Raw genomic sequence first — 27,984 nt, 5'->3', positions numbered from 1 at the left:
AACCTCGAAGACGCTCGAGAAAATTAAGCAGAGATTCTATTTGGTTGAGTCAGTCGTTCACTGAGTGGATTGCACATTGCGAGGTTTGCAGCAGAGCGAACGGGCCCAAAACCCGAAGTCATGGTCAGATGAAGCTACATAACACAGGTGCTCCATTTGAAAGGATCGCTATGCGGAACAGTAGCAGACGTGTTTATAAACAATTGGGTTGCAAGGTATGGGGTACCAATAGAGTTACATTCTTACCAAAGGAGAAATTTTGAATCAGATGTGTTCCAAGAAATGTGTGAGACATTGGGCATCGGCAGTGCATGAGACCATGGGCCAAACCCCCGCAAAGGTAATTTTTGGCAATGACCTTCGACTGCCAGCTGATTTGAAGTTTAGGATAAATGGCGATGCGGAAGGAAATGCCAAGAAATCCACTGGTGTCTTGGAGGAAGAGATGAGGGAAATATACGATCTTGTAAAACAACGAAGCAAGATTATGAGTGACAAGATGAAAGCCAGATACGATAAAGCAAATAATTCGGAAGGTTTTCGGGAGGGAGATTTGGTGCTGCTATAAACCCACAACGAAAAAAGGTTTATCCCCGAAATTGCAGTGTAATTGGGAAGGCCCATACAAAGTGTAAAACGGATAAATGATGTAGTTTACCGCATACAAACCATTGGCAAACCACGAAACAAAATGAAAGTGGTTAATTTGGAAAGGCTGGCAGCGTTTAGATCGGAAAATTTGTCTGATCGAGACGATCAGAATTAGGTGGAGGGTAGTGTGGCGAATGTTGACATCACTAGGCTGTTAGTAAATAATCACGCAACAACAAAAACATGAAGCAAGCCACACAGTCGTGTACATGAATAAATCAGTCATCAGTTACACGTGTATACAAGGCAACGAAGAGACATATCACACACACACATGTGGTCATCAGCCGAAGTAGTTACTCACACATACACACGCATATGGCTATGCGAGAGGCATTTTTTCGTGTTCTTCTATTTTTCATAAATTATTGAAAATAATTTATTTTTGATTGTCATTTGTTAAATTGACAATAAAATTCGAACCACCAGCAAAACCGACTGGATTTTTCACTCGATTAGGGACTCAATAAAGTAATAATGAGATAATTAAGAATTTGTATTTTGTATGGAAGATTGAGTTCAATTAGGGCGTTAATGTAGAAAACTTGACTAATCATTTCATTAAGCCTGTTTTTTTTAATTACCAAGCAGGAGATACAATTGTTCTGGAACACATTTTCGCGAAATGGCTAGACCTTAGGAGAAATGGATGAACGAGAAAACCGAGAGTATAAAGGCAGCCCAAGCTGGGAAATAACTAACCAATTTTCAATTTTCTACAAATATGTAAAACTAAAAAATTTCTACCAAAAATACAAAATTTAATATGTTACTAAAAAATATGTTACTACTTTCAAATCTAAAAAAAATCAACAATACATAAAACTTTAACTCTACGAAAAAAAATACTTTTCAAAAACTATAAAATTCTTTAAATACAATCGTTAAACAAACTTCTTATAACACTACGGACTCATTCAGTGTATGTCGGGTCCCCATGCACCGGCCAATTCAACGTAACCTAGCCTATATAAAGTTCTAGAAAACAGTAAAAGAAACACTTAATTCATACGTGCCTGCCCATAGAAAAAAGAAATCCTTCAAAATCTCGTGGTATGCGAATGATGAATAGAAAGCGGCATTCATATCGCCAATTTATAAGTCTGGATCTCGAAACATGATAGATAACTATCAACCCATCACGACTGACACTCTGTGCACTGATTTTGTAAAATCATTTGATAGACTCAACCATATTGTGTTACTTGAATAACTTGAGAATGGAATCCACTCCAACGCTCTAAAATTGCTTGTATCGTATCTGAAAAACAGAGAATCGATAGCGAAGATTGGTAGCAATATCTCCAAGCCCATAATATTTACATCAGGGGTTCCACAAAGTAGGCATCTGGGCTATTTACTTTTTTTCTTTATTTATAAATGGCATCAGCTAATCTTTGAAGTTTTGTTGTTGTTTGATGTACGCCGATGATGTAAAACTTTATCACCGAATTAAAAACATTAGCGACTACATAGAACCACAGGAAGACATCTTGGCTTTGATAAAATGGTGTAACAGTAACTGTGCTTTTTTGAACTTCTCCCAGTGAAATTAAATCACGTTAACTAGGAAAAACGCGTACATAATAAACAGCAGGATTTGGAAGTATGCCTAGACTTGAAACATAGTTCCATTTACTAAACTCGGTTTTCTCAAACGAAAGACTTTTTAGATCCGTTTAAACTGAAAGTTCTTTACACGAGCCGGGTAAGATCCATTTTGGAATAAGCCTGAATCATTTGGGATGCAGACTTCGTCATACATCCCAACCGGTTAGAAAGAGTTCAGAGGCGATTTATTAAACTCGCCTTCGACGAATGTTTACTTTTGACTTTATGCCTTCCTATGAGCTGAGATGTAGAATTTTAAATATTCAGTGCTTTGATAGACGAAGAAAAATTTATGGCATTCTCTCTATCAAAGACATTTATGATAACAAAATCGATTATCCGAAACTATTTCTTCTTCTCCCCTTCTATGCGCCTGAAAGGTACCATAGAGAATAACACATTTTCTACGTTCAAACGCGTAGAACGAATTTCGCAAATAATGAAACTTATCACAGGATGAAATCATTATACAACTCTGCTTGTAATTACGCTGATTTTAACTTTCTCGCGTACTATGGTTTCCTACTAACATATTCATGATGCTCTGTGTTACTTACGTTTCATAGAGAGTCAATTACGTTTCAAATCCCACAAATTTTCTCCAGAAAATTAGTTTTATTAGTGACAGAAGATGCTAGAAGGTGTATTTAGATCAGTGGTCGTCAGCTAGTGAAATAATTATTGGCGCTCACTTCACACACCTTATTATTCTCTTTCGTTTAGTATGTGCTGAACAAGCGGAGTAGCAACATCCGGGGACTACTGTTTATTTACATGTTTCGAAAAAGATATTTTGCAAACAAACGCCCAAGCGCATAATGTTTTAATGGTTAAATCAAAGAGTATATATTTGTTAAGAGGCGTCACTCGATACTTTTGTTGTTACAAAAGCAAATTACTCGATGTTTTCTCAAGGTAATCGTTGGTTTTTTTTTGACAGATGTATTTATAAAAACGCCTTCTATACATTTTCGTGGGGTATTTGTGTTTATTTTATTGATTGTATTAAATTAATTAATTAATTCTCTTTCCAAAAATTGTAATTATGCAAAGTCACTTCACCGCATAAATATATAGGATGCAGTTAAAGAAAACTAAACAAAACTTCCTTGAGAATCACATTCGACATGACAGGGTTGCTTTGGCAACAACAAAAGTATCGAGTGACGCCTCTTAACAAATATATACTCTTTGGTTAAATATGAGCAATATATTTTGTTTAAATTTTTTGTTAGACCCAAGCAATAAAATGGTATTTGTATGGCATATTTGCGTATTATTTTTTGAGTGTTAGCAAACATGTTTTTTTTATCAACTACTAAACCACTACCAGCATAACGATTTTATACTTACTAACACAGCCAAAGTTTCAATTTTTGTGACCACTAATTTAGATCAAACTAATGAAAGTTTTCCCGGTATATCGACCTTACTTCGGACAAAATCGAAATATTCAAAATCAAATGTTCGTATGTATCAAGTTTGATATGTTATAAAATTATGGTTGTTGTTGTAGCGATAAGGACACTCCGCGAAGTCCTTTTATCGATGGTCCTTTCCGGATGCGGATCCGATACGTTCAGGCAACAAGCACCATAAAGGTACTAGCCCGACAATCTTAGCAACGATTTGGTATGACCACGTGAAACAATCTAGGCCATACAGCCCTCCCACCCCCTAGATGATAATGAAACAGGATTCGCCACGGGAAGGTGAGGTTGACAATTGGGTTGGAGAAGCTATATCGCTTCGCATGGCAGCCGGTTCTATGTACCGGAGCGATTCGGGATTCTTCCGACCAAGGGCTGTCATTTCAGTGTAACCCCATTTAATTTGTTGCGTCCCTCCCAGCAGATCCTTGCTACGGGACTGCACTATACTCCTGCTCCGGGAAGGCATCGAACCCAATGCGGGCCCTACACCTGACCCCGGTCGTGAGAAATAGTTTTGCTGCGTATGCCGGAAAATTATCTTCTTAGGACGGTCACACTCTTAGCAGTGTGTCGCGTGCAAGGGATTGTTGCATCGGACAGGTTTTTCTGGGCTATACCCCAAAATCCGACGTCCTCGTAACATTTATAAATCTGTTGTGTCTCCTTGCTGTTCACGCCCAAGGGCGTCCCGCAGCATGCGCCCTAGCGCCCCTCCACTACCTTCCAGCAGCCCTGCTGCTCAGCAAGCCGCAACAAGTACTGCTCCACCATCCATACTGGTACCACCATCGCCTACGGCCGCTCCTATTCATAACTGCAATCTCCGTAGTAGAATCGGTAGCATTGTCGAGCATCAGCCCCCACCTTTTGCATTGTTTGCCAGCACAGAATATATATCTTTGCGACATCTGCCCAATGAGCAGAAATAAACATATAATAGCTGTTTTCCTAGACTTAAAACGTGCGTTTGAGACTATCGTTCAACATTTAATGCTGAAACAACTTTATAGCATAGGTGTTACTGAAAGGGAACTAAAATGGTTTCAAGACTTTATTATGAAGAGAAGTCAAAGAACTAATTGGATCATCCCTGTCAGAAAAAAGAGAGGTGGCTGTTGCACTTCCGCAAGGGTCTGTCCTGGCACCTATACTGTTTAATATTTATATTAATGATATAACCAATTGTCTAAAGTACTGTGATATTAAACTCTTTGCTGAAAATACATTGTTGATGCTTGGAGATAATATCACTGAAATATATATAAAATTACAAGAAGACTTAAACAGAGAATATGATTGGTTATGCTCGAATAGATTGAAACTGAATATAAGCAAAATAAAATTGATGGTTATACCAAGGAGGAATTTTCAAAACAATGAATTACCACTTTAGTCATTACTTTCAAGTATTTAGGAATCAAAATCGATGATAAACTCAACTTTAGTGAGCACATCGATTACACGGTTTGGAAAATAGCCAAAAAGATATATTTCGTGCAAAGAACCTTCAATTATTTAAGTAGACCGTACAAGGTAATGGTTTACAGATCGATAATCGAACCTCACTTCATATATTGTCCAACATTATTCTTCATTATGAGAGATAGCCAAATTTACAAACTGCAAAAGCAACAGAACCGATCTATGCGATTTATTCTTAGGAAAAGCTATGACACACCTTTTAGAGATATGCTAGCCGCTCTAAATTGGCTAAGAATTAAACAGATACTGTTTTATCATACGATGAAGTTTATTAGAAACATACTAGAAGACAATTTGCCCGATTATTTGAAAAGTAACATAAAATATGTAAGAAATGTTCATCTCGTAAATACAAGAAGAATAAATGTTTTACTTTACCAGCTTATACACTCTAAAACTTTTGTATGAAATTAAGATTAAAATGGGGGTAAATTCCTGTTGAAATAATTTTTTGGTGTAAAAATGCCCATTTTTTGTACGTATTCGTGTTGAAAATAAAAAAAATGGATGATATTACTATAAAAAATGTGTAATATTTTGATTTACACCTGAAAAGAACGTAGTTTTACGCAGTGGAAAAAAAGTGAATAAGCTTTAAAATATAATTATAAATAGGTGAATAAGCTATAAAATATATGTAAATATAAATAAGTGAATAAGCTTTTTAAATATATTGGAAATGTTTGTGTGTAAAGTGTGTGCAAAGCAGTTCTACAAATTAAGGATAAGTTATCATTTGCATTTATATGCTCATAGGCAACTGATTTCCAATTTGTTTGAATGTTTGTTTCTAAAATGCAATAAAAAGTTTTCAAGGTAAAATGTCTATGCAGACCATTTTTCAAAAAATCATTCTGTTAAAGACTCCGTGGTTGAAGGGGTCACCACTATGTGCCACAAATTCAATTGTTCGATGGCTTCTTGCGACTTCTTCGCTACAAAAAATTAGGCCCTTAGTGTTTAAAATCGCGCTCTAAGGGTGTAAATATAAGCAACTGGTGCGTACAATTTTAGGCATATAATGTCCTATAGAAGAAAAGCAGACAAATGTAATTTGTACTATAAAGGACTAAAATTATACTAATAGCATTGCATACATGCCGAGTACTCTACGCTGGCACTAGAAGCTTTCCCACTTATGCAAAAAGTAGTCGAAGCTCATACTGTAACGCCTGATGTTGCCTTCGCACTTTAAATACGTTAACAGCGTCAGATACAACTGGTACAATCCGTGCGTTGGTGTCATTCGTCTGCTACCCATCTCTCACTCCATTTGGGCAGTCAATAGATTCATATAAATAACTTAAATTAGATTATATATTAATTACTATATAAAGGTATAAGCTAGGATTAGTATAAGCTGTAAGAAAAAAAAGAAATAAAATAAAAACAAACGAGCCAGTTTGTATTTCGATAGGTTTTTTGACATTCGGCCGTTTTTTCTTAAATGAAAATTTTGTTTATAGTTTGAAAATTTGGTGCATAAAAACGTAACTAAAATCAACTTCTTGTGAAAATTGTGAACCATTAGAGACCGAAATAATTTTCCCGTGTTATTTGCATTGTTTTTATTGTTAAAAATGTTAATGTAAAAACAAGTAAGGAAGGCTAAGTTCGGGTGTAACCGAACATTACATACTCACCTGAGAGCTTTGTAGACAAAATTTTCTCTTTCATGGATACATACAAATGGTAATAATAAAAAGTGGAGCAACTTGCCTTTGCTATCTTTCTTCAGCTATCAGTTAGTTTTATTTGAATATTTTTTTAAATCATTTTTTTTTTTTAAATCACCCCTGAGATATTTTCGAAGCGCTCTTAATTATGAGTCCTATATTCCATATCACATACGTTTGGGAAATATCGACCAAATGTGACGTTTTTTGGAACAATTTCCTTCATACTTTGTCAAATAAGGGACAATCACCATGTAGGAAAATGAACCTAGGGTAACCCTGGAATGTCTTTGTATGACATGGGTATCAAATGAAAGGTATTAAAGAGTATTTTAAAAGGGAGTGGGCCTTAGTTCTATAGGTGGACGCCTTTTCGAGATATCGCCATAAAGGTGGACCAGGGGTGACTATAATGTGTTTGTACGATATGGGTTTCAAATTAAAGGTATTAATGAGAACATCATCTCTCGGGTAGCGCTAATTTATTTATATATGTAATACCACGAACAGTAGTCCTGCCTTGATTCCAAGGGCTTTTGATTACGACGTGCAGAACTTTTTCATTTTCTCCTACTTAATATGGTAGGTGTCACACCCATTTTACATAGTTTTTTCTAAAGTTATATTTTGCCTCAATAAACCAATCCAATCACCATGTTTCATCCCTTTTTTCGTATTTGGTATAGAATTATGGCATTTTTTTCATTTTTCGAAATTTTCGATTTCGAAAAAGTGGGCGTGGTCATAGTCGGATTTCGCCCATTTTTAATACCAAGATAAAATGAGTTGAGTGAGTGAACTAAGTTTAGTAAAGATATATCGATTTTTGCTAAACTTATCGTGTTAACGGTCGAGCGGAAGGACAGACGGTCGACTGTGTATAAAAACTGGGCGTGGCTTCAACCGATTTAGCCCATTTTCACTGAAAACAGTTATCGTCATAAGCTATTCCCTTACCAAAGGATGATAAATTTTTGTTCGACTTATTGTATTAAAAGTATTCTAGAAAAATTAAATGAAAAAGGGCGGAGCCACGCCCATTTTGAAATTTTCTTTTATTTTTGTATTTTGTTGCACCATATCATAACTGGAGTTGAATGTTGACATGTTGTTGTTGTTGTTGTTGTTATTGTAGAGATAAGGTTGCTCCCCGAAGGCTTTGGGGAGTGTTATCGATGTGATGTCTCCTCTACCGGATACAGATCCGGTACGCTCCGGTAACACAGCACCATTAAGGCGCTAGCCCGACCATGTCGGGAACGATTTATATGGCCACATTAAACCTTCAGGCCATCCCTCCCTCCCCACCCCCAAGTTCCATGAGGAGCTTGGGGTCGCCAGAGCCTCGTCTGTTAGTGAAACAGGATTCGCCACGGATAGGTGAGGTTGACAATTGGGTTTGGAGAAGCTGTATATTGCGCTGGCAACCTGAAGGGTTGCGCTACACAGCCACTTGAATCTGGTATTTTAGGCGCCTCTTACGACCGGCATACCTACCGCGGGTATACTCTGACCCCCTAACCCGCTGGGGGATGAATGTTGACATAATTTTTATGTTCTATAAGGATATTAAATTTTTTGTTAAAATTTGACTTTACAATTTTTTTTTTCGTTATCCGATTTTGCTAATTTTTATTAAGAACACATATAGTAATAGGAGTAACGTTATTGCCAAATTTTATCATGATATCTTTAACGACTGCCAAATTACAGCTTGCAAGACTTTTAAATTACCTTCTTTTAAAAGTGGGCGGTGCCACGTTCATTGTCCAAAATTTTACCAATTTTCTATTCTGCGTCATAAGGTCAACCCACCTACCAAGTTTCATCCCTTTATCCGCCTTTGGTAATGAATTATCACACTTTTTCGGTTTTTCGAAATTTTCGATATCGAAAAAGTGGGCGTGGTTATAGTCCGATTTCGTTCATTTTAACTAGCGATCTGAGATGAGTGCCCAGGAGCTTACATACCAAATTTCATTAAGGTACCTCAAGATTTACTCAGTTTATAGTGTTAACGGACAGTCGGACGGACGGACGGACATGGCTAAATTAATTTCTTTTTCGCCCAGATTATTTTAATATATAGAATTCTATCAGCCCAATTCTAAACAAATATTCCTTGTAAGTTTTTTCACTTCTCCCTTTCCTCATATTCTGAACAATGTTCGAAAAAACGGAAACCGGTTATGGGAGAAAAGTAGGTATTATGAATGTGAGTGATAGGGAGATTTCTCTGCGATTTCTTAGGAGTTTTTCCACTTGTTAAATTAAAGCGAATGCATCAAAATAGTTAAAGGAAATTGGTTCTTTTAAGAAAGAACACTTATTTGTACAAATTTGTGCTAAAATATGTACTTCTACCACAATATTCTTTATTTTAAGTTGAAAAGTATATCATAAGCAACGGAAGAGTTCTTGGTATATTTGATGCAGCCATCCAGAAATTCCGCAAGGATATTTTAAGAAGGCTTAAATAGATTTTGGTATATGATGAAAGACAAATTCAACTCGACTTGGCCGTCAGAAAATTGCTTTGCTGAATGGAAGCAGGCAACTCCGGCGGATTTGTGTTATCCCGCCGTCTTCTTCTTATTATGCTCCTCTGTTGATGGTGCTATGGCACCAATTCATTACTCATTTCAGTTAATACCACATGAAATGCAATACAACTTTTCAATTTTCTAAACAAAATGAGAAATGCGTGACGAAATTTCAATTGACAAAACAGCTGACTTCGAAAATTCGAAATTCCTATTCCCTAATCATTGTTCTCCCTAGGAGAAAAGAATTGGAGGAATTTTTCCGCGAGAACAAAATTCCGAGGGATTATTTAGAAAAGGGCTGTGTCTCGATAAGTTTATGCCGTTACGGTGAGCTCTGCTCAGCTCAGTATAATAAAATTTAAAACATTAACAAAAACATGTCAAACTCACTAATTTTGGGGGAACAGTGGTCTCGCTTTCTCATGGTAGAAATTGTTTTTGTGTTTTGAAGTTCCGATATAGTTCCGTCAGTTTTTCGAGCTTCGAATCCAAGACAAAAAATGTAGGTATTACGTTTTAGTGTTTAACCTGTAATATTTTCGTAGCTGCCCCAAGTTTTAAATGTTTTATGATTCAAATCTGTTAAACCCGGATAACTAAAACAGTTTCTAAGACAGGAACCAATTTGCGTAATTATTTTGAATAAAACATACTCAACATTGCACATTTAGTTCTTCAAGGAAGAATTTTAATACGCTTTATAGTACGTACCGAAGCTATTATTCCACCACAAAATTTAGCAGTACGATTAGTGCTAATTTAATTGCTGGTCATTTATTATTAACTTAATAGAAAATACAGGACCTTCTATTAATAACATAATTTTATTATTAATAAGACAAATTGCATTATTACTTACGCTTCACTCTGAAAATATGCTCTTAAAGAAAACCTTAGGTTAGGTTAGGTTGAACTGGCCGGTCCATGAGGACCTCACATAGACTAAATAAGTCCGTAGTGTTACCAGAAGTTTGTTTTAACGACTAAACTGAAAAACCTTATCAAAAACCAGGACCTATGTTATAAAATAACTCCGTCCTCTTGGCAAATACTAGAAGCTTCCTAGGATTAAAGCCACTTGCTGCTTCTAGATCTGACAGCTGTATCACTGCTAATAGCTGGAGTCTTAGCCTGGCAAGCGCAGGGCAAGAGCACAGGACGTGCTCGATCGTTTCCTCCTCCAGCCCGCACTTCCTACATCTGCTATCACTGACCAATCCTAATTTAAAGGCATGTGATGCCAGAAGTCAGTGTCCATTCAGAATACCCATCATGAGTCTACAGTCCTCTCTTTTTAATGATAGAAGCAACTTTGTTAGTCTAAGGTTGTAAGACCTGCACATAATCTGCGACACTTTACAGCCCCGCGCTTGAACCAACGCATTTCCTGCTTGGTCAATCATGTGCACCTCTCGCCTTCGCTTAATTTCGCCCAATCTAATTGGGACGTTTACGGAGCAAGCTTCAAGGAATGCGACCTTTTTAGCTAATTCATCCTCTTTTTCATTCTCATCTCTTCCCATATGCCCTGGGACCCAATATAGATGTATGCTTCTCCCTGTCCCGGTTCTCTCCAGGGACTGCTTACACTCCAACAGGCATTTATATGCTGTGGTATGCGAGATTATTGCCTTAATTGCTGCTTGACTGTCAATATAAAAGTTAACACGATTGCAGCTTGGGCTATTTTCTTCCAGGGTTTCTACTGCTTTGGTTACGGCTACTATTTTCGCTTGGAAAACGCTACAGTAATCCGGCAGCCTGTAGGATCTGTTTATTTCCGGATCAGTACAGTATACCGCAGACTCTACTCCTTCCACTACTTTGGAACCATCTGTGTACACATGTATCGCCTCGTCCGCCATTTGAGCACCCTTGTGCCAACCGTCCACCTCTATTCTGGCCTTAAGATCGCCCTCAAAGTGCAGGTAGGGAATCATGTAGTCTGTTCGTCTTGTGACTGATGACGCTATACTACTATGGCCATATGGTCGGCGCTCAAGCTGCCCCGAAGCATCGAGCCTGGTTGCGGTCGTTAACGCTTTGTTCTTTGCTACCAGGTCTACAGGTGGAATGTGCAGAATGGCATACAGTGCAGCCGTCGGGGTTGTTTTCAGGGCTCCCGTAATGCAAAGCATCGATAGTCTGCATACCCCCTCTAATTTTTTGAGGTATGTTGTTTGTTGTGTGGCTTTCCACCAAACAAGAACTCCATAGTATAGAATAGAGCTTACAATCGCTGTAAAAACCCAATGAGAAAGAGAGGGCGATAGGCCCCACGTACACCCCAGCATTCTTTTACATGCATAGAGTGCCGTTGAGGCCTTCTTGACCCTCTCCTCCACGTTGAGCTTCCATGACAGCTTACTGTCTAGGATGATTCCTAGATATTTTGTGCAAGGTTTCTCCTGTAAGGTCACCGCTCCTAACTTAGGCCCGGTTCAATTTGGGACCTTGTACCTCTTTGTAAGCAAGACCATATCCGTCTTCTCCGCATTTACTTTCAGCCCGACATTAGATGCCCAGGTATGAATATCCCGAAGCGCCCGATCCATCAAAGAACTAATCGTTGGAAGGCATTTTCCACTTATGACAATTGCAACGTCATCCGCGTAAGCCGTAAGTTTTACGGGTCCCTCATCAAATCGCCTGAGCAGTTGGTTGCTGACCAGCGTCCACAGCAGAGGTGATAGCACCCCTCCCTGCGGCGTTCCCCTGTCCAATGATTTCGTGGCCTCGTACAATCCCCATTGTGATGTAATCTTTCTGCAATTTATCATGCAGCCGATCCATCTGGTTAAGGTTGGATGTACTTTAATGTAATTAAGACCATCCATAATCGCCCATTTAGAGACATTATTGAAAGCCCCGGCAATGTCTAAGAAGACTCCTAGAGCATATTCCTTATATTCCAGGGCTTTCTCTACGCTTATTACCACCCTATGCAATGCGATGTCTACCGACTTGCCTTTTGTGTACGCATGCTGTGTTGTGGAGAGCAGGTTTTCATCCACGTTGGACTTTATGTACACATCTATCAGCTTCTAAAAGGTTTTGAGCAGAAATGATGTTAAGCTAATGGGTCTATAATCTTTGGCATACACGTGTCCGATCTTTCCCGCCTTTGGTAGGAAAGCTACACGAGCAGTTCTCCAAGAGTGCGGTACATGATTCAGTCTTATGCACCCATCGAATATTATTTTAAGCAATTCCACGACCGCCCTACTTGAAACTTGTAGCATGGCCGGGAATATACCAGCTGGGCCCGGCGATTTAAACTTAGAAAACGTCTTCACTGCCCATTCGATCTCGGCATCGGTCACCAAGCCTGGCACTACCCGCTCCGTGACATAAGTGTGAGTGCTGTCTGCTGGCTCTTCTAAACCATCTCCCGATGGGAAATGTGTAAGGAGAAGCACCTCAAGGGATTCCTCATGATTACGTAACCATTCCCCGTTCTATTTCTTTATTAGTCCCTGGACTATATTTCCCTTTGATAGGACTTTTCTCAACCGTGCTGTTTCGCTGGAGCACTCTATGTCCGTACAGAAACTTTTCCATGAGATTCTCTTCGCCCTGGAAATTTCACGCTTGTAGATCCTCAGTAGTTCCCTGTACTCGTCCCGACACACTTCGCTTTCCGCGGTCTTTGCTAGCTTAAACATTTCTTTTACCTGTCTTCTTAGAAGACTCAGCTCATTGCTCCACCATGACGGCTTTGCTTTTCCTCTGAATCCTCTTGGAGGGCAAGCTTTGTTGTACTTAGTCATAAGCGTCCTTGTTAGGAATTCATTAGACTCCTCCAGTTCTTCCGCATTGGCAACCTCTTTGGGTTGTCCCAGTTTCGTTTCTACCTGTTTCTGGAATTTAGTCCAGTTTGTTGAGCTAGGGTTTCTAAAGGTTCCTCCCTTCTCTACCCTCTTTAGGGGGATGCTGAAGCTGATATACGCATGGTCGGAGAAGGATGGTCTATCAAGAACCATCCAATCATACCTTGATATATCACGTTCGGAGCTCAGTGTAATATTCAAAACATTGCTGGATGTTGGACCAATGTGTGTAGGGATATCTCCCCTGTTGGCTATCTGCAAATTGGTTTGCAGGATGTAAAAAAATAGAGATTCGCCTCTCTCGTTCGTATCTGCTCCTCCCCACGCATTGTGGTGCGCATTTGCATCCGCACCTATGACCAACCGCCCTTTGCGCCCTTCGTCCTGTACTAGCCTCTTGCACTCCATCGGTGGAACCTCCGCAGCATGGGCCATGTAGCAGGTTGCCAGGATAAGTGGCTGCTTATTCCTTTGCTCAACGGCCACCACTACGAGGTCCTCAGTAGTGTAATGAGGCAGCATATATGAATGCAGCTGTTTCCTTACCATTATTACAGCTCGCACCCGTCCTTCCGTTTGCGCATAGTAAACGCCAAACCCGCGCGCGCTGAGCCCAGAAGCCTTTCCTCCCGATGAGAGCCACGGCTCCTGGATCAGCGCCACGTCAAACGAACTCTCCTCAAGGGTTAGGAGGAGTTCGCTCGACCACTTTATTGTGTTGGAAGTTTTTCTGTAGGACTCGCAGCACCTTTGGGCTGTTTGTCCCCCTCCAGCACCTTCGTCGTGACGTCATCGTCCTCCCCTTCCCTTTTGGTTTAGAGTGTTCGAAGCCCCCTTCAGCCTCTTGTAACTGTTGTGCCGGGTGTTCCTCTGTGCGACTCACAGCACCATCTGGCTGTTGGTCCTCTTCTAACACCTTCGTGGTGACGTCGGCTACCTCCACCTGTCTTTTTTCTCTTAGTCTTTTGAGGTCCTTTTTGACTTCGCCCACTCGGGATTCAAGGGGTTGTGTAGCGCAATATATAGCTTCTCCAACCCAATTGTCAACCTCACCTTCGAGCTTCGAATCCCGTTTCACTAACAGACGAGGCTCTGGCGACCCCAAGCTCCTCATGGAACTTGGGGGTGGGGAGGGAGGGATGGCCTGAAGGTTTAATGTGGCCATATAAATCGTTCCCGAGATGGTCGGGCCAGCACCTTAATGGTGCTGTGTTACCGGAGCGTATCGGATCTGTATCCGACAAAGGACCATCACATCGATAACACTCCCCAAAGCCTTCGGGGAGTAACCTAATCGCTACAACAACAACAACAACTTCGCCCACTCCCAGCGTGTTAGGATTTTTTTCCTCGGGACTTCTTTTCCTGAGTCGCATATAAATTTTGCCTGTACCAAAGGACATTTTTCCAAGCTGCGTGTACAATATATCCTACGCCTGCTTGCTTATTTGGAAGATGTAGAACTGACCTTCCTCCGTAGGCCAAGATACAGTAAGTACCTTCCAATCCTGTGTCGGTATGTTCGGATACTGATTCTGCAGAAGTCGCAGTGTATCCTCCGACTTCATCACGCATGGTATCCATACCTTTACTTTTGGTACCGTGGGGATTTGCGCTTTATCCACCACCTCAAACCACGCGTTCGTGCCTTGCCTTTGGATGTTTGGAACCACTTCCTCCAGCCACCGCAAGGTCGCGATGTTGTCGCACGCTATCATCTTCACACCATTGTACCATCCCCCCGAATCAAAGGTTGGAAGGGGCTTACTTGGTTGTTCCCGCATCATAAGCATTAAGCTAATAAGTTCCCTTTCTGTAGATCTCCACCTTTCAGTAGTCATCTGTCCGAAAGGACTGCTACGATCAACCAGCGCCACAGTCAGTGAATGCTTTGCCACATCACTCATCTTCTCGGGAAAAGCCGCAGCCTTAGTGTTAACTCCCTTTGGCACCTCCGAGAAAGCCGGAGTCTTAGCTTTAACTCTCTTTAGCACCTCCGAGAAAGCCGGAGTCTTAGCGTTATCTCCCTTTGGCTTATCTCCTACTTCCGTAGTTGGAACTTCCCTCTGACTCGCAGCTTTCGAGGTAGTTGCCATTGGGGCCCATCTGTCTTACAGCTTTGGGCCTACTTGTCTTGTCTATGCGACTGCCCTGCCTCGCGGCTCAGGGACTGGGTCCTTTCTGCCTCTTGCAAGCAGGCTTGTCGCCTTCCGCCGAACGTTGCCTCTTCATTCTGCTATTCGCAGCTTCTTCCTCCTCGTACCGGTTGCAGAACCTGGGGTTTATAGCAGCACACCTTTTGAACTGCCTTCGACCTAGTTCTACCGCCTCATGAGCCCATTACAAGCGCTCGATCTCCACTTCTGTTGGGTCGACCACTGCTTCCAGGTGTTAGACAATTCTTAGTGCTGCACGGTACTGCGAGAGAGCTCTTTTACTTCCTTCGCTCCGTACCCTTCTTCACTCTTCTACTCCGTTTTCATTTGTGTGCTTTTCCAACACGGAGTTCATTGAATGAGCACTACTCTCGCTCCCCGAGTCCGACGCATCGCTTAATGCGTATTCGTCATCCTTGGCTTGCGACTCAGTCCTCTTATCATCCTCCTTATTACAATTTGGTAATGCGTCGTTCATCTTGGTCGTACGACCACCTGCCCGACAAGGCGGGCTCAGCGGTGCAGTATTATATACGGGGAAAGAACCGTCAGCCACAGCAGCGCCCCTTACTGTGGTAAGGCCATCAATACTTCCCGTGGTGGCCCGGTATCGGGAACGCAGGAAGGAAGGAGGAAAACCTAAACTCCAGTTAATTTGAAGAATGCACTGATTCGTTTGTCTATTCGTACACTTCTTACAGGTGTAACTCAAGCCGATATCGGTTGAAATTTAGCTGATAAAACAGTTTGGATATGACACTATTTGTATATGGTTATAAAACCCTGTACCTGTTTAAAATCAATTTAACCAGGGTTACCTACATTTTAAGCTGTAAATATTTCTAAAAAGGTTGGTCTACCGCCTTACCAATGGGAACATTTTCAAACCTAAAGTCCAATGCGATATTCCTTTTTTTCACCACCTCTCTGGTGTTTGCCCTCATGAAAAGAATGTTTAAAAGCTGATATTGTTGACTGATTTCTTTTCAAATAATGTGTTTCGTTGCTGCTATTAATATTTAATTGTTTATATACACCCAATTCGTTGCGAATAATTTAAATGATTTTTTGTTTTTATGTAATTAAAAAAGTGTTGCTATATTTTATTTTCTTAACTTTTATTTTATGTTGCTCCATATCTATGAGGGCCGTGTCCGGTAGATAAATATATAAAAATTTGCTCAATTGAAGGAAAATTTATTATGAAATATTTTTCTTATTTAAAATATGTGTTTTTTATCTGCCACTAAATACATTTTTTTATGACATTAAGAAGCAACACGTATTATCCTTGTTTTCATACTTTTTTCTTTAACAGGACTAAAATTATTGACATGGACCGAAGTATGGACTCAATTGGAAGTTGCTCACTTGATGTAGAGGCAGATTCCACAGATGTTTCAGGTATAATAAACATTTATTTTCGAAAGCCCATATCATTTTTTTCTTATTCGTGTCGGAAGGTTTTGCTGTTAAAATAGTCATAGAAGTCATGTTATTATTCTGGTTGATCTATGTAAGAATGACTATGTAGAAAATTTTCTTGGGGATGCCCAAAACCTTGAGAGCTACGGTTAAAACCGGGATTTCCCAGATTTGGTGAGCCTATAACTGTTTTGGTTATAAACCGGTTCTCAATTTCTTTCCTTCCTTAACTCTTCTGAAGATATACATATGTGACCTGGACTCAAGAAACGGCCCTATTGTGTGAAAATACCGTTCTTCACATTTTGAGTGATTCTTACAGGAAATTTAACGTTCTTTGAAATGTAACAAACCGTTTTCTATCTTAGTTTTTTCACAAATTTCTTTTAAAGCCAAATCGGACCACCAATACGATTTTTTGAAATATTTCCATGCGCCATCTATCTGAGTTTTTTATTATTATTATTGCATTGTCATCGTGTTCTGAACCACATTATATTCCAAGTTTCAGGCTTGTAGCTTATCGGGAAGTTAATTAAATTTTAATTACAAAATTCGTTCACAACGGCCAGCCGCTACACAGAGTCAAGCTAAACAAAAAACTTTAAACGCGTTTTTCTCGAAAACTTGTTTTCGCACAATAGGGTCGTTTCATGATTCCAGGTCACATATACATGTATGAACCAGGAAAACGAAAAAACTGTGAAAATGTTCCAAAAGCACAAATTTTATCTCTCCTTTTTCGGGCCTTGTCAACTGCGGTGCTATCTTTATACACTCATGAACCAATAAACAGATCCCGCATTAAAAAATGAGAGAGCAAAAAAGGATTGTTGGCTTGGAAATAAATTTTCTCAGCGTGACGTCACGCTTTTGACAACATGTTTCTTTGCTGACGCAGTGTTCAGACTTTATTCCAATCGGAGTATTTTGCTCCACTCTTACCTCCTACTACATTTTTTATCTCAAAGGTTTATGTGGGTCGAGTTGAAAACTAAATAGTATTACTACCTAATATCTTTCGGTTGAAGTTTTCATTGCATACGTATGAAAAGCTTATTGTTTACAAGTGACGATTAGATGAAATGACGCGAATTCATTGTTCGTGTCTTAAGACATGTTAGTTCACATTTTACTCACAGTTTTTGGATTTTTTTCGTACGGAATGAGTATAGAAGAAGTAAAATGTAAGCAAAAAATGTGTCCGGACGCGATCTTTAAATCCCACCAAAATTCAACATACAGCACTTCTTGAAATTTTATATAAAAATGAAGTACGTTGAGTCAGTGAGGTCAGCTAACCCTGTTCTGCGATAACAGTCGCCAATTGCGAGCACCAAGCGAGGTCAAAGCTTCCTCCATCTGTCTCTCCCAACTCAGTAAAGGTCTTCTCTTTCCTCTGTTTATAAACTACCGGAGCGTATTCGTTCATCCGCATAACATGACCTAGCTAGCGAAGCTTTCTGTTTTTATGTGCTGCACTATCGTCATATCTGCGAAAAGCTCATATAGCTTATCATTATACCTCCTTCGATACTCGCCGTCAACATCAAGGATAGGTCTATAAATCTTCCGGAGAACTTTTCTCTAGAATACTCCAAGAGCCATCTCATCTTCTCTCGACACCTTCCATGATTCCGAGCCATACATCAGGACAGGTACGATGAGTGACTTTTAGAGCGAGTCTTTTGTTCGTCGAGAGAGAACTTGAAAAGTACTTGTTGGCAGAAGTGATCCCGACATCGGCCGCAGGGACAGTGTCTTAGAACATCACGGTTTATCTGTCCGGTTAGGCGATGTAAACCTAGAAATCATCAACATCTACATCCCTCCTGCCACCTGTTGCCCCAGTGGATACCGCCCTAATATCAGCGCCTTACTCACTGGCGATAATCGCATTATCTTAGGCGCTTTCAATGCCCATCGCGATCTATGGCATTCAAACATGCAGGCGGACAGCAGGGGTGAGATGTTGGCGGATAAAATAGAAGAAACGACGTTCTGCACAATAAACGTAGACGCCCCACTCGTATGGTAGGAAGCTGTCACAGTTCGCCAGACATGTCAATCGTGAGCGCAGGACCCGTAAACTGCGTCAACTGACAGCCGATGGTAACATTGGCATCCAACCACCTGCCAATACTTATTTCGCTAAAATTACATATTTTTCAGCTAAGATAACTAATAAAAATAGTCGTGAATTAGTCCAATTGACACATTTATATTTCAAAACCTGTATAAGAGCTGTAAATACACCACCCAAAAAAAACGGAATAATAAGATATCCTTTCCAACAGGTTGTTTAGAGTTCACAATAAGCGTAAAATTTCCATGAAACATAAACTTTCTCATCAAGATCAATAAAAAATTAGGGTTTTCCCAAAACAAAGTGAATACTTGTTATTTTCATCTTATAATTATTTAACCTATTGATTTTGCTGGTTCAAGACTCGCGGCGTGGTGGTGTAGTGGTAGCGTACTCCGCCTACCACACCGAGGGTGCTGGTTTCAAGACCCGCGCAAAAGCAACATCAAAATTTAAGAAAAAAGTTTTTTCAATTACAAAAAAGCATTTCTAAGCGGGGTAGCCCCTCGACAGTGGTTTGGCAAATTCTCCGAAAGGTTTCTGCCATTAAAAACCTGAGTGAAAATTCATCTGCCTTCCAGGTGCCGTTCGGAGTAGGCATACAAAATTAAAGCCCCGTCCCGAATATTTGTAGGAAAAACTAAAAAGGGGCAAGATGCAAACTCGAAGAGAAGCGCAGCCTAAATATTTTCTGAGATAAATCTCGCCAAGTATATATTTGTTTTTATTTATTTTTTATCACGGTTCAGACCCGCTTAATCAATCGTTTATTTGTCAATTTAGTAATATCTGGCTCCGTCTTAAAATGCTGTGATAATTATTTCTTTGTGCTAAAAAATCTGAGAACGTGTGTTAAGTGATCCTATTGCCCTACTATGAAAAAAGATATACGCACATAAAAATAAATCTTTTATTTCATAGTTTTCATATCGGCTGACATTTCTGCCAAAAAGCCGCCTGAATATGCATTGCAATGTGATATCTTGGAGAAAAATCTATAATTTTGTTAATCGGTCTTGGTTTAAGTTTATATTTTAGTGGCGCAAACAAATCTATTTTTTTATCACTTTTGTTCTCGCTTTCGTACAAAGAACCAGACTGGAGGAAAAGTTGATTGAATGCTGCATGGAAGAAATTCAAAGCGTTATTATAGAGAGGGTAAAGAAATGCACATTTTATGCCATAATGTTTGACGAAACAACAGATGCTGCCCATGTTGAGCAACTTAATCTTTCCTTGCGCTATATATATGAAGGTACAATCCGCGAAAGTTTTTTAACGTTTGTTGATGCGTATGAATCATCATTCTTCAATCAAGACGATGACAGTAACCAAGAGAAAAGATTATCTGGAGTAGCAATAGCACAGATAGCTTTATCAAATTGTGTTGGAATCGGTACTGATAGATGCGCAGTAATGATGTCCGAAATTAAAGGTGCTGTACAAGAAATTGTTAAATACTGCCCTTATGCTAAACGTTGCCCTTGTTTCAACGACGTCCTCAACAACTCGCTATCAAAAACGTCGCATATCAGTCAAACAAGGGTTTGTATCACTGCCATGAAAAAAATTATAATTTTTTGAATGCTTCACCGAAAAGACACGAATTTTTAAAAAGTATTCAAATATGTCATTAAGTGGGCTTTGTGAAACGCGGTGGTCCGAGAAGCATGATGGGGTAATGCAATTTGAAAACAATATTGCAAAAGTCGTGGAGTGATTAGAAAATATGTCAACTTGGCCAGAGTTAAAAACGAGGTTCGAAGCTTATTCATTGATAAAAGCAATATGTGATGCTGAGTTTATAGTTTCAATGATATGCTTAGCCAACATACTGTCAATTACACGACCACTAAGCTTACTTCTCCAAACGCCTTCTCTTGACTTGAATCGTGCTAGCGAAGTGGTCGTGAATGCTTTGAGTATTCTTTGCTGCTTTAGAGAAAATGCCGATACCCACTTTGCTAATATTTTTTCAAAAGTTACTGACATCGCTAAGGAACTATGTTGTTGTTGTTGTAGCAATGCTTCGCCCCACCTAACAGCCGCGACCGATCACAAATTGTCATCAATATCCTTTAACGGGAGTCCAAGGAAACTTGCTGTTTCAACAGGGGTGGACCATAAGGAAAGGGGTGTTAGAGGCGTTGGTTCCACATTACAATTAAAGAGATGGTTGGTGTCATGTGGGGACACATTGCAAGCGGGGCATACATTTTGTATGTCGGGGTTGATTCTGGATAGGTAAGAGTTTAACCTGTTACAGTATCCAGAACGAAGTTGAGCAAGAGTGACACGCGTTTCCCTGGGGAGTATGCGTTCATCTTCCGCGAGTTTTGGATACTTTTCTTTGAGTACTGGATTCACCGGGCAATTCCCGGCATAAAGGTCCGACGCCTGTTTATGGAGTTCACCAAGGACCTGCTTGTGTTTTCCGCTTCATACGGCTGGGTTCTCAGGTGCCGTATTTCCTCAAAATGCTTACGGAGATGACTCCTTAAGCCCCTAGGCGGTGCTGGTTCATCACTCAGATGTCTGGATGCTCAGGTTTCTGGGTATTCAACAGGAATTGTTTGGTCAGCATCTCATTTCTCTCCCTGATGGGGAGTATTCTCGCCTCGTTATGCAGCTGGTGTTCTGGGGACATAAGAAGACAGCCCGTGGCAATTCTGAGAGCAGTATTTTGGCAGGCCTGTAGCTTCTTCCAGTGTGTAATTCTTAGGCTTGGCGACCATATGGGTGACGCGTAGCACGTAATCGGCTGGCTAATTGCTTTGTATGTAGTCATGAGCGTTTCTTTATCTTTTCCCCAGGTACTGCCAGCGAGGGATTTGAGGATTTTGTTACGGCTCTGAATTCTCGGAACAATTGCTGCTGCGTGCTCACCAAAATGTAGATCCTGATCAAACGTCACACCCAAGATTTTGGGGTGTAGGACAGTCGGTAGCGTAGTGCCATCGACGTGGATGTTCAAAATGGTCGACATTTGGGACGTCCATGTTGTAAATAAGGTCGCGGAAGATTTAGTCGGTGATAATGCCAGGTTTCGCGAGGCGAAAAAACTGGGGAGATCAGGGAGGTAGCCGTTTATTTTATTGCATAGCGCATCGATCTTTGGGCCTGGGCCTGTGGCCATTATTGTGCAGTCATCGGCGTAGGAAACGATTGTGACTCCTTCCGGTGGTGAAGGTAGCTTAGATATGTAGAAATTAAACAAAAGTGGGGATAGGACACCACCCTGTGGCACCCCTTGTTTAATTCTCCTTGGTTTTGATGTTTCGTTTCTAAATTGCACCGATGCCTGCCGACCACCCAGATAATTTGCGGTCCACCTCTTAAGACATGGGGGAAGGGTAGACCCTTCCAGGTCTTGCAGTAACGAGCCATGGTTGACCGTATCAAAAGCTTTTGATAGGTCTAGCGCTACGAGTACTGTTCTATGGCGGGGGTATTGATTTAAACCGCAATTTATCTGGGTGCTAATGGCATTTAGCGCGGTGGTAGTGCTATGGAGTTTTCTGAAGCCATGCTGATGAGAGGCTAGCTGCAAATTTGCTTGGAAATAAGGGAGCAAAATGGCTTCAAGCGTCTTTGCTACTGGCGATCGGAGAGATATCGGACGATACGACTCACCTATGTTAGCTGGTTTCTCAGGCTTTAGTAGCGGGACCACCTTGGCCATTTTCCATTTCTCGGGTATGACAAAGGTGGAAAGAGACAGGTTGAAGACATGCGCTAAATATTTGAAACCCTCTTTCCCTAGGCTTTAAAGCATCAGCATGGCTATGCCGTCTGGGCCCACTGCTTTGGATGGTTTAGCGCGACCAATGGCGTCCTCAATCTCTTTAGCGGTGATGGTGATTGGTGGCGCGCTGAATTTGTGTTTATGTGCGTGTCTATTGGCTCTCCGTCTATGTTTGTCGACCGTCGCGCATTTTTTCGCATCCGACAGCACTTTGTCGCCAAAGGCGATGGAAACTTTGTCTTTGTGCTTAGTCGGATTCGATAGGGACTTTACGGTGGATCAAAGTTTACCCACACCGGTAGAGAGGTTACAACCTCTTAAGTGCTCCTCCCATTTCGCCCCCTTGTGTTCGTCCACAAGCAATCTGATGCGTTGGTTTATATCCCTTATTTGGTGGTCGCCTGGATCAAGCTGTCTTATAAGGTCACGTTCTCTCGCTAAGTTTGCGGCCTCCGCCGGGAAGTGAGGCCGGATTTCGGGAATTCTCCCGGCGGGAATGAAACGTGCCGAGGCGGATTCAATGACCGTACGGAAGGCACGCTCCCCTTGGCGGGCATCAGTCGGGATAGGGAGGGCAGCAAAGCGGTTGTCTGTAAAAGATTTATATTCTTCCCACTTTACTTTTTTGAAGTTTATGAAAGTGCGTTTTTCGGTAACGATGAAGTCGGCGGTACGCTCGAGCGAAATAAATATGGGCAGGTGGCCGGATACCAATGTTACCATCGGCTGCCAGTTGACGCAGTTTACGAGTTCTGCGCTCACGATTGAGATATCTGACGAACTGTGACAGCTTCCTACCATACGTGTGGGGGCGTCTCCGTTTATTGTGCAGAACGTCGTTTCTTCTATTTGATTCGCCAACATCTCACCCCTACTGTCCGCCCGCAAGTTTGAATGCCATACATCGTGATGGGCATTGAAATCGCCTAAGATAACGCGATTGTTGCCAGTGAGTAAGGCTCTGATATTAGGGCGGTATCCACTGGGGCAACAGGTGGCAGGAGGGATGTAGATGTTGATGATTTCTAGGTTTACATCGCCTGACCGAACAGATAGGCCTTGACGTTCTAAGACATTGTCCCTGTGGTCGATGCCAGGATCAAATATATAATATTGCACAGAGTGGTGTATGATAAACGCGAGGCCGCCTCCATTTCCGCTCTCGCGGTCTTTCCTGTGGACATTATACTCAGAGCAGGTCTGCAATGCAGATCTTGCTGTGAGTTTAGTCTCTTGAATCGCAGCAATGCGGATGTTGTGCCGCTTCATGAAATCGACTATCTCCGTAATCTTCCCAGTTAGTCCATTACAGTTTAACTGCAGAATTCTGAAGTGCATAAGGGGAGACGCCGCCACTCTGGGGGTAAGTGACGGGTGACTACGCCTGGGTTGTGGAAGGCCAGGACGCAATTGCTGTTGCGGCCCTGGGACTGGGCGTCCTTGGGCAAGCATTGGACTACCCGGATGATTTGGGTTTGCGACCTGGCAACATGGCGCGATGAAACCCGTCGGGGAGTTGCCGTCGCGGAGACCAGAACATCTAGGAAAGTGGAACCACCCAAGGTAGGAGCTGCATTGGGCGGATGTCGCAAACCTATATATTCTGTGCTGGCAAACGGTGCAAACGGAGGTAGGGACTAAGAGTCTGTTTCCCTGACCTGCACGATTTCTGCCGGAAAAGAGGGGGGGGGGGGGGGTGGGGAGAAGACAGGGGCTGGGGCTGATGCTCAGCATTGCTACCGACTCTACTACGAAGGTAGTAGTTATGAGCGGTAGCAGCTGTTTGAGTTATTGGCGCCGTGGGGTGCGAGCAGCAGCGGGTACTTGTTGTAGCTTGCTGAGCAGCGGGGCTGCTGGGAGGAAGTGGGGGGCGCTTAGGCGTAGACTACGGGACGCCCTTGGGCTAAGGAGCTATATTTTGACATTGTCCTTCCTCGAATTGCAAAAAACACAGCCATAGGTCTAACTATAATGTATGTAGTGCTGAGAAATACAATAGAAAGGGAATAATTATACCATTGCTAGACCATATCGTGCTCGATCTGTAATCTCGTAACACGATGGCATACTTACGTTTCTTTGTCCGAGTGAATAAGTTATTACAAGAACGCTATTTTATTTAATGTTCAACAATGGAAAAGATTATTAATTTATTATTTGATTTAATAACTATACACTTAATGTATGTTTGATTGAATTATATTTTTCTTCGATACGGCGTTACTCTCTGAATGTTCGTGACAGACTGTCTCCTCTTGCTCATTTTATTTCTCTTAAAATCGTTTTACTTATTTAGAGTTGCCATTTCGGCGAACAATTCGGCCTTTCCTGACTCCAAATCGACATCGATTTGATCAGGGTCGTCGTCGTCGCCGTCGTCGTATTCGTCGAGCTCGGGTGCACTGCGACACCAGGGCTTTATTTTGTCGGTACTATATATTGAGCAGAATTTGCGATTTGTTATTTTTATACCAGGAATATCTTCTATGAGGTATCGGTCGTTTCCCAAGTTTCGGGTAATAACGTATGGACCGCGAAACTTGGGTTCAAGCTTTCTCGATTCGCCAGTTGCTGCTGGCTCGTTCTCAATAACAACGAGGCTACCTTCAGTGTATGTTGTCGGAGTACGATGCTTATCGTCGAACCTACGTTTCCATTTTTCTCGTTCGTGGTTTATATTTTCAAGGGCTTGTTGCCGTTTTTCGTCGATTGGTAGCGGATTCGGATTATCGGTTGTGTCGTGAATAGCTGCAATTAGCTTATTTTGTACGATATCGCGGAGACGAAAATTAAAAATTAGTTCGTCCGGCGAATAACCTGACGTATCGTGGCACTGTGAGTTGACTGACCATTGCACGTTCCGTAGATGACAATCCCACTCTTTCGGTTTATCGGTTGATGTTCGAAGATAATTGAATATGGTTTGGTTAGCTCGCTCAACCTGGCCGTAGGCGCGAGGTGTACGTACGGCGTTTTTAATATGCTGGATCGAATTTTTTTCACAAAACTGTTTGAATTGCTTCGAGGTAAAACATGTACCTCTATCGGTGATGATTTTGACAGGCAGTCCAAAGTAGCTTGTCATATCGTTTAGCGTTGATTACCGCGGTGGTTTTCGTGTTGCGTACTGGTTTCACTACCAGGTATTTGGAAAAACTATCGGATATTGCCAAAACGTAGCAATTTCCACGATTACTTTTAACGAAAGGTCTTAAGTGATCGACGTGACGGACCCGAAATGGCATGGGATCAGGTTCACTATAATGTAGCCTACCTTCAGCCACACCGTGACGAGATTTGTTGTAGCAACAATCTGGACATGCTGCTAAATAATCTTTAACGTATTTGCGGATTTTAGGAAACCAAAAATGTGTCGCAATTCGTTGAATCGTTTTTTCGAGTACCAAATGCCCCATTTCGTCATGGCAAGAGTGCACTACTCTCCAACGAACTGATTTTGGTACAACGAATCGTAACCCATATTTCGTACGGCGATATAATCGGTGATCTTTAATTTCGTAGTCTTGTCGAATTTGGGCGTCTTGATCTGTTTTCTTCTCTTGCTTAAGTAGACGTTGGATCTTGCAACTGCATTGTCAAGAGCCAGTCTTCGGATGAAGCATTAACTTTCATTATCAACCCAGCCGGTCCTACGTCGTTTGGTGGCTGATCTGGTGCGCGACTCAAAGCGTCGACATGAGACATACGCGTGCCTTGGCGATGAATTATATCGAAATCGAACTCTAAAAGTTTCATCCACCAACGCGCTATACGAGATTTTAATTCTTTATTAGTTTTGACTTTAGCTATGGCAGAACAGTCCGTTACTAGGCGAAAATGCTTGCCTAGTACATACATTCGAAAACGTTCGAGAGATTCGACTACGGCGAGTACCTCGAGTTCTTATGCATGATAATTACCTTCTGCGCTCGTGCAATGCCTACTGAAATAAAATACTGGTTTCCACGTTTTATTGTCGTTCGACTGAAGTAGCACACCGGCAAGGCCAACACTACATGCGTCGGTGTGTACTTCATGCTCGGCCATCCTATCGTACAACGCGAGAATTGGAGCGTTGCTTAAACGTTCGATCAAGGTTTCGAATGCTTCTTGTTGTTCACGACCCCATACAAAAGATTCGTTTGATTTCGCGAGAAGTTTCGTTATTGGTTTCGAAATTAGCGCATATTCCGGCACGAATTTCCGGAAGAACCCAGGTAAACCCAAAAATCGTCTAGTTTCCGTTATACTAGATGGTACTTTAAAGTTTTTGATAGCGATTTTATTTTCTCCCGGTTTTATACCATTTTTATTTATTACGTGGCCTAAATAGTGTATTTCTTCAGCCAGAAAATTACATTTTGAAAAGCGTAGTGTTAACCCATTTTCTCGTAAAATATTTAAGAATTTTGTAAGACGTGATAAACCTTCTTTAACCGTTTTACTTGGAATTATGACGTCATCCAAGTACACGGGTATTTCACCCGCCCTCATTTTCGCACTTATTTTATTCATTACTTGTTGGAATACAGAAGGCGCATTTACCAGGCTAAATGGCATTCCATTGAATTCATAGTGACCATCCGTAGTCACGAAATCAGTAAACTTTTTAGCACACTCTTCGATTTCTATTTGGTGATATCCCATCCGTAAGTCCAATGTCGTAAAATAACTATTTCCCGATAGTTGCGCGAAATGTTCGTCGATTATTGGCATGGGATATGGGTTTTTCACTGTAACTTTATTTAGCGCTCTATAGTCTACGCATAATCGCGATTCCCCATTGGCTTTTTCAACTAACACGACCGGTGACGCGTAAGGTGATTCCGATTGACGAATTATTCCGTTTGTTAATAGTTCAGATACAAATACAATATCAGATACTATTTTACGTTTAGCGAACGGCACTCTGTATGGTTTTAAAGTGATTGGCTTATCGTTGGTTAATTCGATGTTCATTTTCGAAACTGTGCATGTACCTAGGTCGGATACTGTCTCAGAAAATATATCGCTGTTGCTTCAATAATAGCTTTCAATTCCGATCGTTCATTCGTTGAGATATTCGACACGTTCTCTAATTTCTCGAAACTACACTTATCGTTTTCTATAACCAGCCTATTTTTGTTATTACAAAACACATCTCTTCCGAGGAGTACATCTTCATCAATGTGATCATCGTTAACCAATAATAATACGGCTTGGTTATGATTTTTTTCAATTTCAAGTACAACTGAAATGTTTGCTTTACACATATATTCGCCTCCTGCGAATCCTCTTAAAACGCGTTTACATTCTACAAGTGTGCTCACTTTCTCGGCTATAGAATGACGGATTAGCGAATAC

At 41.1% G+C, this 27,984-nt stretch overlaps 1 protein-coding gene across 7 annotated transcripts in view; it reads left to right on the top strand.

Moving 5' to 3' along the window:
• The window catches only part of vlc (vulcan), a 303,152-nt gene that overhangs the window by 28,111 nt on the left and 247,057 nt on the right, over positions 1 to 27,984 (top strand). For 6 of the 7 annotated variants that reach the window (XM_067773205.1, XM_067773208.1, XM_067773204.1 and 3 more), the window contains one exon: positions 16,704 to 16,789. The exons of the other annotated variant lie outside the window; for it this stretch is intronic. In XM_067773205.1, coding sequence (XP_067629306.1) covers positions 16,720 to 16,789 — 70 coding nt within the window. In that variant the 5' untranslated portion in view covers positions 16,704 to 16,719. The remainder of the gene's footprint in view (positions 1 to 16,703; positions 16,790 to 27,984) is intronic. 7 annotated transcript variants of the gene reach the window in all.

This window comes from Eurosta solidaginis, chromosome 3 (assembly GCF_040869045.1).
Source record: "Eurosta solidaginis isolate ZX-2024a chromosome 3, ASM4086904v1, whole genome shotgun sequence".
Taxonomy (NCBI): Eukaryota; Metazoa; Arthropoda; class Insecta; order Diptera; family Tephritidae; genus Eurosta; species Eurosta solidaginis.
Note: the sequence above shows the minus strand (reverse complement) of the source record. Positions and strands in the feature narration are given on the sequence as shown.